Source organism: Pongo pygmaeus, chromosome 6, assembly GCF_028885625.2.
Source record: "Pongo pygmaeus isolate AG05252 chromosome 6, NHGRI_mPonPyg2-v2.0_pri, whole genome shotgun sequence".
Taxonomy (NCBI): Eukaryota; Metazoa; Chordata; class Mammalia; order Primates; family Hominidae; genus Pongo; species Pongo pygmaeus.
Window position 1 is genome coordinate 19,325,872 of NC_072379.2, and position 19,011 is coordinate 19,344,882.

At 45.1% G+C, this 19,011-nt stretch overlaps 1 protein-coding gene across 1 annotated transcript in view; it reads left to right on the forward strand.

Annotated features, from left to right (window-relative positions):
* The window catches only part of GALNT17 (polypeptide N-acetylgalactosaminyltransferase 17), a 590,997-nt gene extending 572,964 nt beyond the window's left edge, over nucleotides 1-18,033 (forward strand). Inside the window, exons 10-11 of the mRNA XM_054495494.2 lie at nucleotides 15,231-15,398; nucleotides 16,445-18,033. Coding sequence (XP_054351469.1) covers nucleotides 15,231-15,398; nucleotides 16,445-16,573 — 297 coding nt within the window. The 3' untranslated portion in view covers nucleotides 16,574-18,033. The remainder of the gene's footprint in view (nucleotides 1-15,230; nucleotides 15,399-16,444) is intronic.
* Nucleotides 18,034-19,011: the final 978 nt, after the last annotated feature.

Here is a 19,011-nt window from a genome sequence, read left to right on the forward strand (position 1 = left end):
TGAAATTAAGATTCAGAACATTTCCATCTCCCTCAAGGATTTCTCATGCTCCTTTTCTAACCCCAGCTCTCAGGCAGCCACCACTTGCCCACTGTGAGATATTTATTTTCTATATTCAGTTTGGGATTGGGCATTTGGAATTTTCCAAAGGCAGCATCCTCTGTAGATGTCTACAGGCCCCTGGAGACAGAGCGTCTTCTCAGGCCTGTATCCTCCATGCCTGGGACTGGGTTCTTGCTCTCAGGACAGCCTAGAGGGGCTCCTGTCCACTGCTGGGCTGCCTCTTTCTTTGCTTGGCCCAGCTTCCCAAACACCTAGGATAATAAAGGAGAAACTCTGTCAATTTCAAGAATGTGCACATGTACTTGCAGTCATAAGAAACCATTCTTCTGGGCTTTAACCAAGCAATAAATAAATTTACTCCAAAGCAGATCTGAATTAATGGAATATATCTCTCTGTCTCTTGAGTAGAAGCTGGGAAACCTGAACTTTTCTTTTTTTGTGTTTGTTTGTTTTAGAAATAGGATCTTGCTCTGTCACCTAGGCTGGAATGCAGTGGTGCAGTCATAGTTCACTGCAGCCTTAAGTTCCTGGGCTCAAGCGATCCTCCTGCCTCAGCCTCCCGAGTAGCTGGGACTACAAGCATGTGCCACCATGCCCAGCTAGTTTATTTTATTTTATTTTTATAGAGACGGTGTTTCACTATGTTACCCAGGCTGGTCTTGAACTCCTAGCCTCAAGTGATCCTCCTGCCTCACCGTCCCAAAGTGCTGGGATTACAGGTGTGAGCCCCCGTGCCCAGCGAAGAAACCTACATTTTGCATTTAGCCGTTGTTTTCTACACTGACTGCTGGATTTTAAAATCAAGAGAAAGGCCTTTAATAGGAAAGCAATTGCAAGCCATGTCTTTATTGATAATCTGATGGATTTTGCTGTGTTCTGGAGTCATTCTGCAATTATTTATCTGGTTTTTGTTTTTCTGGCTATAACCTGCGTATTCTAGTTTTCCTTCAAGGCTGTTAAATTTGGGTTAATAGTTGTATGTGTCTCTTAGATCATCTCAAATGGAAAATTCTTTTCCCCTAAATGAGAATTAATTGTATTTGAGCTCAGAGGGTTTTTTCCTAATGCATTAGGGTGTGGATAATGACGTTCATTTCTCCTCATGAGCCCAGGAGCCAAATAGTGTAATCCCATTCACTTCCAAAGACATTTATAGAGCATTTGATTTTTGCAAGATACTTTTGTTGGTCTTTATGCTGGATAAAAATGGGTAGAATTCTGCTAAAAATAACAATAACAAAAACCTATAGCAAAGAAAGACACATTTATAAAATACGAGATTATGTAAGTTGGAAGAATCATATCCGGGTGGGGGCTATATGGAGCCAGAGGAGACAGGGTGGGGCTAGGGAGAGAATATCCTGCATATACAGGGAAGGCAGGCTGGACGGTCGGCTGTTGTTGAGAAACCTCATATCATCTGTCAGACTAAGCCAGAAAAGCAAGAGTTATGCCTGAAAATGTAAGTTGGACCATAGAGTAAAAAGTCATGGTGGAAAGTTTATTCTTAAATTGGTGGACCATGGGAACAATGGAAGATTGAGGCAAGGAATGGTATGATTATAACCTGCAGGACTGGGTAGGGCAGATAGGAACTGCAAGGGTCTGGAGGCAAGAGAACCAGTGATAAAGATCTGTCTTTATCTGCATCCGTCTCAGAATAGTAAGAATATTCGGGTCTCAGAATAGTCTGGAATTTGGGGAGGAAATATTTAGAGGCAGGAATTGGAGGACGTGCAAATTTGTGGATGAGAAGGATGAGGGAGGGCAAGGGTGCAAAGTTGATTCAAGGGCGCAAAGTTGATTCAAGTGCGCAAGTCTACAACTAGGGGACTCTGGGTGCGTAAAAGGGAGCTAATTGTCTATTGGCTCCACACCGCAGGAATGAGAGTCACAAGTTTCAGGCAGTCGTAAACTCGGAGAAGTATGCATTACCCATCCTTCTCCTCCCACTAGCAGGATTACCTTGGCAACAGTGAGCATCATCATACCAAGATGATAGATTTCACAGATAGTGGCTTGGCCATAATTTGGTGAATGAGCATCACAGTAATGAAATAGCTTTCAGTAGTAGAGTACATTAGATACTTTGAAGGGTCTCCCTGCTGTCATATAGACAGATTCTAGATAAACTGTAACAAACATTATTTAGATTTTTTTTTTCTAGGCTCATAGGAAAGTGGTTGTATCAGCCGGGAGTGGTGGCTCATGCCTATAATCCCAGCACTTTGGGAGGCCTAGTCAGGCAGATCACCTGAGGTCAGGAGTTCAAGACCAGCCTGGCCAACATGGTAAAACCCTGTCTCTATTAAAAGTACAAACATTAGCCAGGCGTGGTGGTGGGCGCCTGTAATCCCAGCTACTCAGGAGGCTGAGGCAGGAGAATTGCTTGAATCCGGGAGGCAGAGGTTACAGTGAGCCATGATCATGCCACCGCCCTCCAGCCTGCGCGACAAGAGCGAGACTCTGTCTCAAAAAAAAAAAAAAAAGAAAGAAAGAAAGTGGTTGTATCAGTGAGCTTTTTGCTGCATAACAAATTATCCCAAGACATTTTCAGATAAACTAAATCTGACAGTGTGTCTGTTCTATGACAGACAGTCACCAAAGGAACTTCTAAAGAATGTACTTTAGGAAAAAGGAAAATGACTGCAGAAGGATGTCTTGAGGCAAGAATGAATTATAAGCAAAGAAATTTATAAACACATAAATCTATGCAAACATTTATTGCATAAAATCATAAGAATAATGTCTACTTTGGGGAACAAGGAAGATATAACCAAAATACTGAACTATTAGAAGGAAGTGATCAGATTTGGTATCCTAATGTCTTTGAATTTTATTGAGGGGAAGCAGATGTTAAGATATTTTATAAAATTAGATTTTGCAAAGTTGTCAATGGTTAAATTTGAAGAGTAAACAATAAAATAATAGAAATGGAGTGTGATTTTTAAATCTGTAGAGGGGAACAATGAACTCTGATAACATTTCAACAAATCAACCAAACGCAACTAATCCAAGCAAAGGCAAGTAGAGGAGAAAGAAGGAAACAGAGGAGTCTGGACAAACAGCACAAAGAGAGATGGTAGAAATAAGTACAAATATATCATTAATTACAATGAATATGAATGGATTTAACTCTCCAGTTAAAAGACAGAGATTGCCACCTTAAATTTTTAAAACTCCAGCTGTATTCCATTTTCAAGAGACACATAAAAACCTCAGGACAGCACCAGGCCCAGTGGCTTATGCCTGTAATCCCAGCACTTTGGGAGGCCGAGGGGGGAAGATTGCCAGACCTCAGGAGTTTGAGACCAGCTTGGGCAACACAGTGAAACCCCGTCTCTACTAAAATACAAAAAATTAGCTGGGCATGGCAGCGTGTGCCTGTAATCCCAGCTACTCGGGAGGCTGAGGCAGGAGAATTGCTTGAACCAGGGAGGTGGAGGTTGTAGTGAGCCAAGATCATGCCACTGCATGCTAGCCTAGGCAACAGAGCAAGACTCCATCTCAAAAAAAAAAAAAAAAAGAAAGAAATGGCCAGGTACAGTGGCTCACGCCTATAATCCCAGCACTTCTTGAGGCCGAGGCTGGTGGATCACGAGGTCAAGAGATCGATACCATTCTGGCCAACATGGTGAAACCCTGTCTCTACTACAAGTACAAAAATTAGCCTGGCATGGTGGCGCGCCTGTAGTCCCAGCTACTCCGGAGTCTGAGGCAGGAGAATCGCTTGAACCTGGGAGGCAGAGGTTGCAGTGAGCCAAGATTGCGCCACTGCGCTCCAGCCTGGGTGACAGAGTGAGACTCTGTCTCAAAATAAAAAGAAAAAAACAAAAAAAAACCCTCAGGAGAGTGAAATGTTGAATTAAAAAGATGGAAAAGGTTATGTCAGGCAAATTCTAAAGAGCAGAAAGCTGGGGTAACCTCGTTAATATCAAACAAACCAGCCTGTAGAACAAAATGCGTTATTAAAGATGAATGCGGCCTGGACACAGTGGCTCATGCCTGTAATCCCAACACTTTGAGAGGCTGAAATGGGAGAATCATTTGAGCCTAGGAGTTTGAGGCCAGCCTGGGCAAAATAGTGAGACCCTGTCTCTATGATTTTTTTTTTTAAATAACCAGATGTTGTGGCATGCACCTGTAGTCCCAGCTACTTGGGAGGCTGAGGCAGGAGGATCACTTATGCGCAGGAGGTGGAGGCTGCAATGAACTATGATCACTTTACTGCACTGCAGCCTGAGTGACAGAGTGAGACCCCTGTCTCAGAAAAAAAATAATAAGGTGAAGTGTGTCAGTGTATGATGATAAAAGATTCTGTTTTCCAGTAAGATAGAATAATTATCGGCCAGGCACAGTGGCTCATGCCTGTAATCCCAGCAGTTTGGGAGGCCAAGGCAGGCAGATCATTTGAGGCTAGGAGTTCAAGACCAGCCTGGCCAACATAGCAAAAGCCCATGTCTACTAAAAATACAAAAAAAAAAAAAAAAAAAACTAGCCAGGCGCAGTGGTGCCCACCTGTAGTCCCAGCTACTGAGGAGGCTGAGGCCCAAGAATCACTTGAGCCCAGGTGGTGGAGGTTGCAGTGAGCCGAGATCACGCCACTGCACTACAGTTTGGGCGACATAATGAGACTCTTTCTCAAAAAAAAAAAATAATAAAAAAGAATTCTTAACTACTTAACTTGTATGCATTCTCAAATCTGTCTTCTTCTAACCTTCACTGTCACACACGAGTTCAGACCTTCATCTGCCCCTCTACTTCCATCCTCATTGCAGTTCATTCTCCACTCAACAGACAGTGTGGTCTGCCTAAAATTCAGATGGCTCTTGATGAAAAAGCCTCGATTCCTGAGCTTGATGGACTCCATCTAGTGGAGTCTCACCTGCACTAGACCCAGCTCCCCCATCTCTACACTCCGTCATGGTGAAAGCTATGCTTGGGTTCTCCAAAACACCGCATTTCCTCTGGTCTCCAGGCCTTTAAACAGCTGCTCCGTATTCCTGGTCTGATCTGTTTTTCTCTTACTTGCCTAGTTGGCTGACTCCATCAGGGCTTGACTTCAATGCCTTCTCCTCTGGGAATCCTTCTTTGACCTTCCTCTTTTGGATGGGGACTCATCCTATTCTGCTTTTATGAACCCACCATGTATTTCCTAGCAATATTTCACATTTTATCATTGCCTTTTTACTTGCCTGCCTCCAGTGAGTAAGCTGTGAACACCTCGAAAGCAAGCACTGTGTCATTCATTCATGATGTCAACAAATATTTATCAAGCACCTACTATATGCCGGGTATTCTTCTAAGAGCTAGAGATAGAGCAGTGAACAAAAAAGTTAAGCAAACACACCCCTGCCTTCATGCCACTCTCATTCTAGCCAAGGGAACCAAACAACAAACTGGGTAGGTAAGGAAAATAGATGGTTTAATAGAAGATAATAGGTGTTTGCAGAGAAGTAAAGCAAGGAGAAAGATAGGGAGTAAGGGGTGGATGTGAAATTTTAAAAAAGATGATCAAGGGAAAGTCTCAGCAAGAATATGACATTTGGCCAGTCACGGTGGCTCATGCCTATAATCCCAGCACTTTGGGAGGCCGAGGAGGGCAGATCACCTGAGGTCAGAAGTTCAAGACCAGCCTGGCTAACCTGGTGAAACCTTGTCTCTACTAAAAATACAAAAATTAGCTGGGCATGGTGGCAGGTGCCTGTAATCCCGGCTACTCTGGAGGCTAAGGCAGGAGAATCACTTGAACTCAGGAGATGGAGGTTGCAGTGAGCCATAATCGCGCCATTGTACTCCAGCCTGGACAACAGAGTGAGACTCCATCTCAAAAAAGAAAAAAGAAGAATATGACATTTAAGCAGAAACTTGAAAGAGGTGAGCGAGCCATTCAAACATCTGGAGGAGGCACTCCTGGGTATCTACCCAAAGGAAAAGGAGTCATCCTATCAAAAAGATGCCTGCACTTGTATGTTCATGACAGCGCTATCCACAATAACAAAGTCATGGAATCAACCTAAGTGGATGGGATAAAGAAAATGTGGTGTATATATATATATATATATATATATATATATATATGTCATGGAACACTATGCAACCATAAAAAAGAATGAAATCATATCCTTTGCAGCAACATAGATGTTGCTGGAGGCCATTATCCTAAGTGAATTAACAAAGGAACAGGAAACCTAATACCACATGTTCTCACTTATAAGTGGGAGCTAAACATTGGACATAGAAATGGAAACAATAGACACCGTGGACTACCAGAGTAGAGAGAGAGGGAGGAGGGTAAGGGTTGAAAAGTGCCTACTGGGTACTGTGTTTACTATTTGGGTGATGGGTTCAGTAGAAGCCCAAACCTCAGCATTATGCAATATATCCGTGTAACAAATATGTACACGTACCCCCTGAATCTAAAATTTTTTAAAATATAAAAAGAGAAAGATATCTAAAGGAAGAGTATTCAAGAGAGAAGGAACAGCCAGTGCAAAGGCTCTGAGCAGGAGCAGGCATGGACGGTTCACAGATCAGTAGGGAGGCGCATGTGGCTGGATTAAATAAGATGATCAAGGAAAAGTCTCAGCAAACAATATGACATGTGGCCGGAAGTTCTGGAAGCTCAGAAAGCTATTATTGGATGGCAAGACCCATCGCAAGGATCTTGGACTTTTATTTTGGGTGAGATTGGAAGCTTCCAGAAGATTTTCAGCAGAGAGATGGCACGCCCTGACTCCAATTTAAAGTAACATGATTTTAAATAATATAGTATTTTAAAAGCAGTCACTCTGGATGGTGTGTTGATAAAAAACTGGGGGAGGCAAGGGGGGGCAAGTTAGGAGGCCATTGCACTAACCTTGTCAAGAAAGGAAGGTGGCTTAGAACAGGGAGGTAGCTGTGGAGGTGAAATCTGGATATGATTTGCTAATGGATTGAATATGGTGGATCAGAGAAAGGGGTAAGTAAGGTGTTTGGCCTAAGCAACTGTAAGGATGGAGTTATCATTACCAAGAAGGAATAGATGCTGGATGAGTGTATGGGTGATGGTGGTTACACAAGAGGATGAGTTCAGTAGGGTCATCTAAATTTAAAATGCTTATTAGACATCCAAGTGGTATGTCAAGTAGGGAGCTGGATATACAAAGTTGGAATTGAGGGAAATTTTTGGTTTGGAGATAGAAGTTTCAAACAGCCAAATTAGCATGTAGATGCTATTGAAAGCACTGAGGATGGAAAACTCTCCAAGAAAGTGACTACATATAGGAGAAGTTATATCAATCGTATTCAGCACAGCGCCTGGGGGCAATTGAAGAAAAAGCAATTGAAGTTTATAATTTTTAGATCCTGGTTTATTAGGCTGTTCTTGCCTTGTTTTAAAGAAATACCTGAGACTGGGTAATTTATAAAGAAAAGAGATTTAATTGGCTTATGGCTGTACAACATCTGCTCAGCTTCTGGTGAGGCCTCAGGGAGCTTTTGCCCATGGCGGAAGGTGAAGCAGGAGCAGGCACATCAATGGGCAAGAGTGGGAAAAAGAGAGTGAGGTGAGAAGGTCCTAGACTTCTAAACAACCAGATCTTGCATTAACTAACTAAGCAAGAACTCATTTATCACCAAGGGGATGGTGCTTAAACCATTCATAAGGGATATGGCCCCATGATACAGTTACCTCCCATCAGACCCCATCTCCAACACTGTCAATCACATTTCAACATGATATTTGGAGGAGACAAACATTCAAACTGCATCACCTGATAACCTTTAAAAGAGCAATTTCGATAAAGTAACAATGGCAGAAGTTAGGTTGCAAGGCATTAAAGGTATAAGAGAGAGGAAATTCAAACTAAGAAATAAGTAGAGCTGTGGCTAGAGTCATAAAGATCTGGTTATATTTGTAGCTTGATTGAAGAAATGAAAGAAAGGAGTGAATAATGGCTTAGGGTACCTACAGTGTGGGGAGAGGGTCAGAGACCGAAGGAAATGAGAGTGAAGGAAGACAGGTTTTTGAGAAGTAAGGGAGACAACTTTTCAACAAAATGGAAAGTAATATTCTCTGAAGGCAGTAAGGGCCCAGGACACCAGGATAGGAGATTGAGGAGGAAGAACACATTTTTAAAAATCTAGACTCTGGCAGGGATGGAAGGGGTATCGGCTGACAGAGGGTCACATGAGGCAAATGAAAAGATGAGAAGTGCCCAGGCACAGTTGGAACACAGGTCTCCAGTGGGTGTGGTCAGTTGGCACCTGTCCCTGGCTCTGTGAAAGCAAAGACCAAGGAGACTCGTAAAACCTGCAGTTCAGAGTGACCATGAGGTACCTGGGTGGTTGGTGTGATCACAGAGGTGTATTAAACACACTACTTGCACTGGCAGTGAACATTCTGAAAAGGGAATTAAGAGAACAGAACCATTTACAATAGCATCAAAAAGGATTAAATGCTTAGGAATAAATTTAGCCAAAAAAAATGCAAGACATGTACACTGAAAATGAGAAAACATTATTGAAAGAAATTAAAGATCTAAGTAAAAAAGATATCCTGTGTTCATGGATTAGAGGACTTAAGAGTGTTAAGATGGCAATTCTTCCTAAATTGATCTAGAGATTCAATGCAATCCCTATCAAAATGCCAACTGCCTTTTTTTTTTTTTTGCAGAAATGGAAAAGCTAATCCTAAAATACATATGAAATTCAAGGGACACAAAATAGCCAGAACAGTACTGAAAAAGAACAAAGTTGCAAGACTCACACTTCCCAGTTCTAAGACTTACTACAAAGCTATAATAATCAAAGCAGTATAGTATGGCACAAAGATAGACATGGAGATCAAAGGAATCACATTTAGAGTCTAGAAACAAACCCTCACATTTATAGTCCATTGATTTTTGACAAGAGTGACAAGACAATTTAATAGGGAAAGAATAGTCTTTTCAGCAATGGTGCCAGGACACAGATATCCACATGAAAAAGAGTGAATTTGGACCCCAACCTTATACTATATAGAAAAAAAATTCAAAGGGCATCAAAGACCTAAATATAAGAGATGAAACTATAAAATTCTTAGAAAACATAGGGGTAAATCTTCATGGCCTTGGATTTTGCAATGGTTTCTTAGATATGACTTCAAAAACACAAATAACCAAAGAAAAAAATAGCTTCTTTGTATTTTACCAAAAATAAAAACTTTCATGCTTCAAAGGACATTATCAAGCATGTGAAAAACAACCCACAGAATGGGAGAAACTATTTTTAAATCATATGTCAGAAAAATGTCTTAGTATCCAGACTATGTAAAGAGCTCTTATAACTCAAAAATAAGAAGATAAATAACCCTTTTTTTAATGCTCAGAAGATTTGAATAGACTTTTTTTTCAAAGAAGATACAAAATGGTCAATAAGCAAATGAAAAGATGCTCAACATCTTTAGTCATTAGAGAAATGCAAATTAAAACCACAGTGGCCACTTCACACTCCTACTAGGATGACTAGAATCAAAAAAAGCAGACAATAACATGAGTTGGCCAGGATGTGGAGAAATTGAAACCCCGGTTCATTGCTGGTGGGAGTGTAAAATGGTGCAGCTGCTTTGGAAAACAGTTTGGCAGTTCCTTAGAAAGTTAAACATAGAGTTACCATATGGTCCAAGGATGAGTAATTCTACTCCTAGGTGTATACCTCAGAGAATTGAAAACATATGTTCATATGAAAATTGTGCATGAATATCCATAGCAGCATTATTCATGATAGCCAAAAAGTGGAAACAACCCAAATGTCCATCAGCTTGAAAATGAATAAACAAAATGGTCAAGATGAGGAGACCACACCTTGAAGAGACACATTAGAGAAGCATATACATCCAGTTACTCCAAAGACCTGGAAGGAGAGGTCTGGGGGCTGGAAGACATTGTGCAGGAGAGAGAATCACACCGAAGCCTAGGAAAGTTGAAGCCAGAACATTCTAGAGGAAGGCCAATCAGTAGCATCTCCAGGCAGAGAAACACACCTAGACAAAGACTTAGAGGCAGGAAAGCCTATTGAATGTGCAGAGGACAGGAAGAAGAGACCCTCAAGGAGGGAGCATGAGGGATGAGGAGTCATGGTAGGTAGACAACACCACAAAAGCTCCTGGTTCAGGACTGGGGCAAACTTTGGACATTTGGTTGACAGCAGATCCAAGGGTTCATTACCCACCTGCCTCATGGTAGAAAAGCGGATGTGAGATCTGTTTGCCTAACTTTAGTCCCATCATTCTTCAGACCACAGTACTGGCTTCTAACTTTCTCAGAAAAGGAGGCAAGTACTGGTCCCTTGGCCAGACCAGCAGAACCTATGCACATGACCCAGTATTTTCAGTGAGATAAACACCTTCGCCTAGAAAGGAAATCCCACTCAGGGGCCCTCCTGGCCTGCCCCAGCCTGCCTCGCATGCGTGCATGGCTTAGGACTGCCATGTGGCCTCTGCAGGTCCTGGCATTCTAGGTCTCATTGTTTCACTCCCTAACAGACCTCAGAAAGGAGAACCTCTAACTCCCAGTGGCATTTAGCTTCCCTCTTTAAACATCTGGGTCACAGATATGCTCAGTTAATTAATGTTCTTAGTGCTGCTCGTCTGCCTGCTGGATGATAGATTGATTCATAATTTCAGTAAGCAGCTGTGTATATCTTTCCCTGAACATAAAGGCAGCTTGCTGTCATTCATCACTTTGCATTTGGAGAATTTAAATATATTCAGGCAGACATTGTTTAGGGAGGGGGAGGGAGGGCTTCTGATTTTCTTACCATTTTGCCTCTAACAATTACTTTGATTTGGAACTAATTGGGGTTTAAAACACACGTTAACCACATCTCTCTCAAGGGCACTTAATAAACTCCCTGTCCCTTGTTCGAGGAGAGCAGCCAGGCCCTCCTTTTGGGATCAGAGCCAAGAGCTTCTGAGTACCTTTCACCAAGAAATGAGAGCCCCATGCAGAGAATCTTATCTGCCAGAAAAGAGCCACTCCTGTCCCTGAGCAGAGCTACTTACTTCATTCCTGGGCAGAATATGCTCAAGCTCTCTGGAGGAGGTGGGGTACTCCCTGGCAATCTGGGAGGGGGCTCTTCTGCTGCTCAGCTGCTGGGCCATGGCAGCCAACCATCAGGTATTCAGTGACCAAAAGAAAGCGGCCAGCACCCAGCCAGGTGACCAGATGTCTTCATGCCTCAGTTTCCTCATCTATAAAATGTAAAGAATAATAAAACATATCTTGCAGAGTTGTTGGGAAAATTGCATTATTTATTCTCTTTACAATGGTTAGAAATGATGCAGAGTGTTTTTTTTTTAATTTATTAGGCAACAGCTGTGTAGATGTGGCTGCCTTTTTAAATGATGCCATTCACCACAGTTATGTGCTCAACCCCAAACACGTTTTGAGCACTTGGTCTGTGATTTGCTCCTAGTAAGGAAGGAAATTAATTAGGCACAGCCCCTCTCTCTCAGGAGTGTGAAAGATGGGTGAATGCATTTTTTTTATTTTGGAATATGATTCTTAAACAATATAATTTTCCTTCCCCAGGAAAGTGAAGGCAGCAGAGGCGAGGCTACTAGCCTAGTACAGGCCCTGTTGTGGGAAGGTTGCCAGGCAGCACCTTCCCTGTATCAGTCAGGAATTGCTGCATAACAGCTACCCCAAAACGTAGTGGCTTAAAACAATATGCATTTTTTATTGCTCACGAGTCTACAGGTCAGCTGGATGGTTCTCTGATCTGGACCAGGCTTGGCTGATCTAGGCTGGATTCATTCCTGCACCTCCTATCAGCAGCTGGCAGGTTGGCTGAGTGCTGCCTGATCCAGGTTGGCTGAGGGCTCCCTGATCCAGGTTGGCTGAGGGCTGCCTGATCCAGGTTGGCTGAGGGCTGCCTGATCCAGGTTGGCTGAGGGCTGCCTGATCCAGGTTGGCTGAGGGCTGCCTGATCCAGGTTGGCTGAGGGCTGCCTGATCCAGGTTGGCTGAGGGCTGCCTGATCCAGGTTGGCTGAGGGCTGCCTGATCCAGGTTGGCTGAGGGCTGCCTGATCCAGGTTGGCTGAGGGCTGCCTGATCCAGGTTGGCCTCATCCATTTGGTTAACTGGTGGTTAACTAGCAATTGGTTGGGCCACATGACTCTCATCCTCAAACAGGCCAGCCTGGGCTTACTGTTCCAAGAGACTGAAAGGATTCATACAAGGCTAAAAGTCTAGTCTAGGAACAGGCACAGCCTCACTTCTGCTCCATTCCATTGGCCAAAGCAAGTCACAGGGCCAACCAATATTTAAGGGATGGGGGAACAGGCTCCATTTCTTGATGGAAATTGCTTCAAAGCCATCTTGCCATGGGTGTATAGAAGGAATAGTGGAGGATGTGGTCAGCTTTGCAACCTACCACAATCATCTAGCATTTGTTGTTGTACATAGAGCATAAAGCAAGTACTAGGATTGTGTTGCCCACTTATGATATTATTGCTCTGCTCTTTCATTATTATAAATTCTGTTGCAATAAATACCCTATCCATGAATTTTTGTTTGCAGTTCCGATTATTTCCTTCTGATACAGTGTATTAGTCCAGTCTCAAGCTGTTAATAAAGACGTATCCAAGACTGGGTAATTTATAAAGAAGAAGAGGTTTTAATGGACTCGTAGTTCTACATGGCTGAGGAGGCCTCGCAATCATGTTGGAAGGCGAGGGAGGAGCAAAGGGATGCCTTATGGGGTGGCAGGCAAGAGAGCATGTGCAGGGGAACTGTCCTTTATAAAACCAGCAGATCTCATGAGACTTATTCATTATCATGAGAACAGCATGGGAAAAACCTGCCTTCATGAATCAATTACCTCCCACCGGGTCCCTCCCACAACACATGAGGATTATGGGAGCTACAATTCAAGATGAGATTTGGGTGGGGACACAGCCAAACCATATCATGGAGTTCTACAAATTGATTCTTTTTAATTTGTATTTTGATTCGGGGGAGTACATACATAGGTTTTTAACAAGGGTATATTGCATGATGCTGAGGTTTGGGGTATGCTTGAAATCATCACCCAGGTAGTAAGCATAATACCCAATAGGTAGTTTTTCAACTCTTGCCTTCCTTTCTCCCTCCCTCCTTTTGGCATTCCCAGTGTCTGTAATTTCCATCTTTATGTCCATGAATACCCAATATTTAGCTCCCACTCACAAGCGAGAACATACAGTATTTGGTCTTCTGATTCTGCGTTAATTCTCTTAGGATAATGGCCTCCAGCTGCATCCATGTTGCTACAAAAGACATGATGCTGTTCTTTTTCATGGCTGTATTGTATTCCATGGTGTAAAAGTACCACATTTTCTTCATCCAGTTCACCATTTATGGGCATGTGGGTTGATTGCATACCTTTGCTATTGTGAATAGTGCTGCAATGAACATGTAAGTGCGTGTGTCTTTTTGGTAGAATGATGTCTTTTCCTTTGGGTAAATACCCAGTAATAGGATTGCAGGTCAAACAGTAGTTCTACTTTTAGTTCTTTGATAAGTCTCCAAACGTCTTTCCACAACAGATGAACTAGTTTACATTCCCACCAACAGTGTATAAGCATGCCTTCTTCTCTGCAGCTTCATCAACCTCTGTTATTTTTTGACTTTTTAATAATAGCCATTCTTGCTGGTGTGAGATGGTATCTCATTGTGGTTTTGATTTGCATGTGTCTGATGATTAGTGATGATGAGCATTTTTTCATATGTTTGTTAGCCACTTGTATGTCTTCTTATGAGAGTGTCTGTTCATGTCCTTTGTGCATAAAAGTGGATTAATTGAATCAAAGGCCATGAACATTTTAAAAGAACAAAGTATATATTTAGAAATCTCCTTTTTGAAAGGTTGTAGTAATCTACCCCCCATCCAGCCCAATAGTGAGAGGGCCCATCTTAGACTTAAGTCACCAAAATGTGGTGAGTAATCTCTGATTTTAGTTTCAGTTTTTTGGGGTTTTTTGTTTTTTGGTTTTTGGTTTTTGGTTTTTGTTTGTTTTTTGAGACAGAGCCTCACTCTGTTGCCCAGGCTGGAGTGCAGTGGCACGATCTCCACTCACTGCAACCTCCGCACCCCCAGGTTCAAGCAATTCTCCTGCCTCAGCCTCCTGAATAGCTTGGATTATAGTTGCTCACCACCACACCCAGCTGATTTTTGTAGTTTTAGAAGAGACGGAGTTTGACCATGTTGGTCAGGCTGGTCTTGAACTCCTAGCTTCAAGAGATCCACCTGCCTCAGCCTTCCAAATGCTGGGATCACGGGCATGAGCCACTGAGCCTGACCTAATCTCTTTTGTAAAATGTGGTATCTCATTAATTCAGATTTTTGTTTCTTTTCGTACCTATGAGGTTGAGTACTGTTTAATGTCTGTTTCTTCTTCAGTGAATGGCTTCTTTGAGCCTTTTGCAGCAGGGTAGATTTAGTCAATCCCCCTTTGTAAGTGGGGAGGAAATGGAGACAGGTTACTTGTTCAAGGTGGCCCAGCCAGCTGAAAGTAGAGCCATTTAGAAATTAGACATCCAGCTTCTTCATCTATTCCTTCTCCCCGACGTTACTGAACAGAAGACTAGGTCCTAAAACATTGACTGAGAATATGCTTTGATAAAAGATCAGGGCCGGGCGCAGTGGCTCATGCCTGTAATCCCAGCACTTTGAGAAGCCGAGGCGGGCAGATCACGAAGTCAGGAGTTCGAGACCAGCCTGACCAATGTGGTGAAACTCCATCTCTACTAAAAATACAAAAATTAGCCAAGTGTGGTGGTGCGCGCCTGTAATCCCACGTACTCAGGAGGCTGAGGCAGGAGAATTGCTTGAACCCGGGAAGCGGAGGTTGCAGTGAGCTGAGATCGTGCCATTGCACTCCAGACAGGGCAACAGAGTGAGACTCCATCTCAAAGAAAAAAGGAAAAAAGATCAGAGAGTCGCCCTGGGGACTCTGTATCCAGGCTCAGAAGCCCGGGTGGCTTTCTGGAACAGGGCTGTCCTGTGAGGTGAGCATATGGCCTGAGTGACAGGCTGGGATGGTGGCCAGGACTGCAGTGTTGACAAACAGCAGGAGTGAAGCCGGGAGACCTGAGCCCTGCTTCCTCCCGTGTCTCACTCCTGCCTCCCACTTCCATTCCCCTGCTGCTCTGGTCTCTCAACAGCTTGCCCGCTACACCAAGGAAGGCTTCCTGCACTTGGGTGCCCTGGGGACCACCACGCTCCTCCCTGACACCCGCTGCCTGGTGGACAACTCCAAGAGTCGGCTGCCCCAGCTCCTGGACTGCGACAAGGTCAAGAGCAGCCTGTACAAGCGCTGGAACTTCATCCAGGTGAGTGCTGTACGGACAGGGCCAGCGCCCAGAGTAGCTAGGGGTCCCCAGCAAAGAGCGACCCCAAACCCAGGTCTCTCTGCCCCAGGCTGGGCTTGTGGACTCAAAGCACTTCCTGGGGGCAGCTGTGGAGTTTCTGCATGGAATAGCTTTCTGATTCCTACATCAGTGCTAGGCTGGTTGAGCTCTGATCGATCCTGAGATAGGAGTGAGGGGGGACTTCCTTGAAATCCACTAAGTACCCACAGCCAGTGGGGTTGAGACCATCTGACCAAGAATATCCCAGGAAACTCAACATCCTGACCCCATCCTGACCCCATCCCCCACCAATGCTCCTCACCTGATTCAGATACTCCAACTGGGTGAAGCTTATTTAGGTTCTGACTTCAGAGTCCCCAGAGGAGGTCCTCATGCTTCCCTGCCCCAGTCCCATGCAAAGACTTTTGGTGGAATTGATTCTCTGCAAGAAGCTATGTGCCAGGTGCTATGATAGTTAAGCCTCTCTCTTTCTCTCTCCTATTGTGCTCTCTCTGTCTCTCCCTTTCTGTCCCTCTCTCTCTCTCTCCCTCTCTCTGCCTTTCTCTCTTTCTCTTCTCTGTCTTGACTCTCCTCTATCTCCTCTCTGTCTTCTCTCTGTTCCTCTCCTCTCTTCTCTTTTTTCTCTCTCTCCCCTTTATCTTTCTCTTTTTCTCTCTCTCCTCTCTGTCTTCTCTCTTCTCTCCTCTCTCTCTTCCCTCTTTTTCTACCCCTCCTCCCTTTCTTTGTCTTCTCTTTGTCTCTTTCTTTGTCTCGTTCTCTCTCCTGTCTCTTTCTCTTCTGTCCCTCTCTCTATCTTCTCTCTTTCTCCTCTCTTCCCTCTTTTTCTCTCTCTCCTCTTTCTCTGTCTTCTCTTTGCCTCTTTCTCTGTCTCTCTCGTTCTCTTCTCTCTTTTTCTTTTGCTCTTTGTCATTTTCTCTCTCCTGTCTCTCTTTCTCTTCTCTCTGTATCTCTCGCTGTCTCTCTCTCCTGTCTGTCTTCTCCTCTCGTCTCGATTTTGCCCCTCCCAGAACGGAGCTATCATGAACAAGGGCACGGGACGCTGCCTGGAGGTGGAGAACCGGGGCCTGGCTGGCATCGACCTCATCCTCCGCAGCTGCACAGGTCAGAGGTGGACCATTAAGAACTCCATCAAGTAGAGGGAGGGAGCTGGGGCACTGGAGCCCGGCCCCCAGGACATGGCTGCTCCCTCCAACATCTGGACCAGCCACCCTGGCGGACAGACAGCAAGGGGCCGGCAGGTGCTTGATGGGCCCCCCAGGGCTTCTCCAGGGCAGCACAGGGACCCTGGATGAAGACTCTGTCCCCCCTCAGGCATTCAGCTGCCCACAAGTTTCCTGCACCCTGGAAAAGCCCCCCACCCTTTCTCTGGGAAACCGAGAGCTGTCTTCCGCAGCCTCTGATGTGGACCTGGTACTGAGGAGCAAGACTGTCCAGTTCTCCTCCACATCTCCCATCCCAGAATCAGGATCTGGGACTGGCAGGGTCCCCTCCTGTGTCTCATCTCTTGCAGCAGCAGCTGCTGAACTCCAGCCATCAACACAGTGGAGGCAGCGGGGGCTTCAGCCATGTCCTAGCTCCCCGCCCTAAAAGGAGGCAGTGAGGACCGGGCACTATTTCCTCCGAGGTTACTTCTGCCCAGATGACACCTGCCTGTTCATGCCCCAAGGCAGCCACTGCCCCTAATCCTTCCCACCAGGGTAGCTTTGGGCATTGCAGCTCTGGACTTTTCTGGCCCCTCCTGAGATGACCTGATGGAGCTGATGCTTTCTCTCCTAATCACCTGGGCACTAGGCTCTTATCAGTGTGCTTGGGCCAGCTCTCCTGCCTGTGTCTAGAGGAAGCCAGAGACAGAAATAGGCTAAGCCTGCAGTAGATTCTCAGCTGCGAGGGCCCCGCAGGATGGAGCTGGGTCAAGGACCAGGGAGCCCTGACTCCCGGAGGCTGCCACCGGGGAGAAGCAGCGGTCCTCCATCCAGAACCTAAGGGCTGAAGCAAAGGCTGCCAGGACCCTTGAAGATGCTTTTGGCTCACCTCATTTCACCCCACGCTCTGCTGGCTGGCAGAGGAGAAGGCAGTCGTTTCCTCTCTGAAGAGTATTAATTTTTTTTCGATTGCCCTCTGGTTAGGGTGCACATATAAATCAGTGTTAATATATGAACGCGTGTGCATGCACGAGCGTGTGTGTGCCTGCGTGCTGTGCGTGGCAGGGTGTGTGTGTGTGTGTGTCTGGCTGTGCGTTCCGGAGTGTGTGACGATGCTGACCTAGCTGTGTGGCCTTGGGCTTGCTGCTTCATTACTCGCCTGGATGGGGACGAGGGATGAGAAGGGTGTGGGTTTGGCCCCATGTCACTGGCCGGAAGGATGTGTCTCAGCTCTGCCCTGTGGGGTGCCCCCGATGGGAGGCTGTCCCATCTCCCAGTCCCCATCTCTTTTTCCCCACACTGTCCCTGGCCAAGCCCTGCCCAAAGCTGAACCCTGTAGCTGCCCCCTTGCCCTGTGTGGGATTCGCAGTGTCTCATTTGGTGACATCTTACTGGTGATCATCTCCTCACCCCATCTCCCACCTCGTGGAATAAATACATGTTAGCACTTCCCAGAGCGGCCTCCTTTGTGTCTTGATTTCTCCAGAACTGGAGGTGGGGAGGGGAGTGATGGAGACGTAGGGGGAGAGCTTCTTTGGCTTTGAGGGTTTAGTGTTATTTATTTATCTATTTATTTGAGATGGGGTCTTGCTCTGTGGCCCAGGCTGGGGTGCAGTGGTGCAATCATGACCCACTGCAGCCTCAAACTCCTGGGCTCAAATGATCCTCCCACCTCAGCCTCCTGAGTAACTGAGACTACAGGTACACATCACTGTGCCTGGCTAATTTTTTTAAAAAGATTTTTGTAGAGATGGAATCTTGCTATGTTGCCCAGGCTAGGCCTGAACTCCTAGCCTCAAGAGATCTTCCCACCTTCACCTCTCAAACTGCTGGGATTTCAGCTGTGAGCCACTGCATCCAGTTAATTTAAAAAAAAAAAATTGTAGAGAGGGGTCTTGCTATATTGCCCAGATTCGTTTCAGACTCCTGGCTCAGGCAATCCTTTCACCTCAGCCTTCTGAGTAACTGGAACCACAGACACAGGGCACTAGACCTGGCTGATTTTTGAGAAACAGGTTATTGCTATGTTCCCCACGCTGGTCTTGAATTCCTGGCCTCAAGTGATCCTCCCACCTCAGCCCCTCAAAGTGCGGAGATTACAGGTGTGAGTCAGTGCACCAGGTCTGGGTTTGCTCTTAGTAAAGGTAAAAGGCCCCCGCGCACTGGGGCTGACTAAGGCAATGCCGGTCTACCCTCCCACTTGCCTTTTCCCCCTCAAAGCAGGACAGAACTGGACACCTGACCCTCGCTTACTAACCCTTGTGTGTCTCAGGTTAGAAACGTCAGGTTGGCACAGAAAGCTGTAAGGAAGGGGAGACTTACCATGGGACTTGGCCTGATCCAGCCACTTCCTGCCACTATCCAGAAAATTCCACCTTTTTTTTTTCACTCTTTTCACCCAGGCTGGAGTACAGTGGTGCAATCTTGGCTCA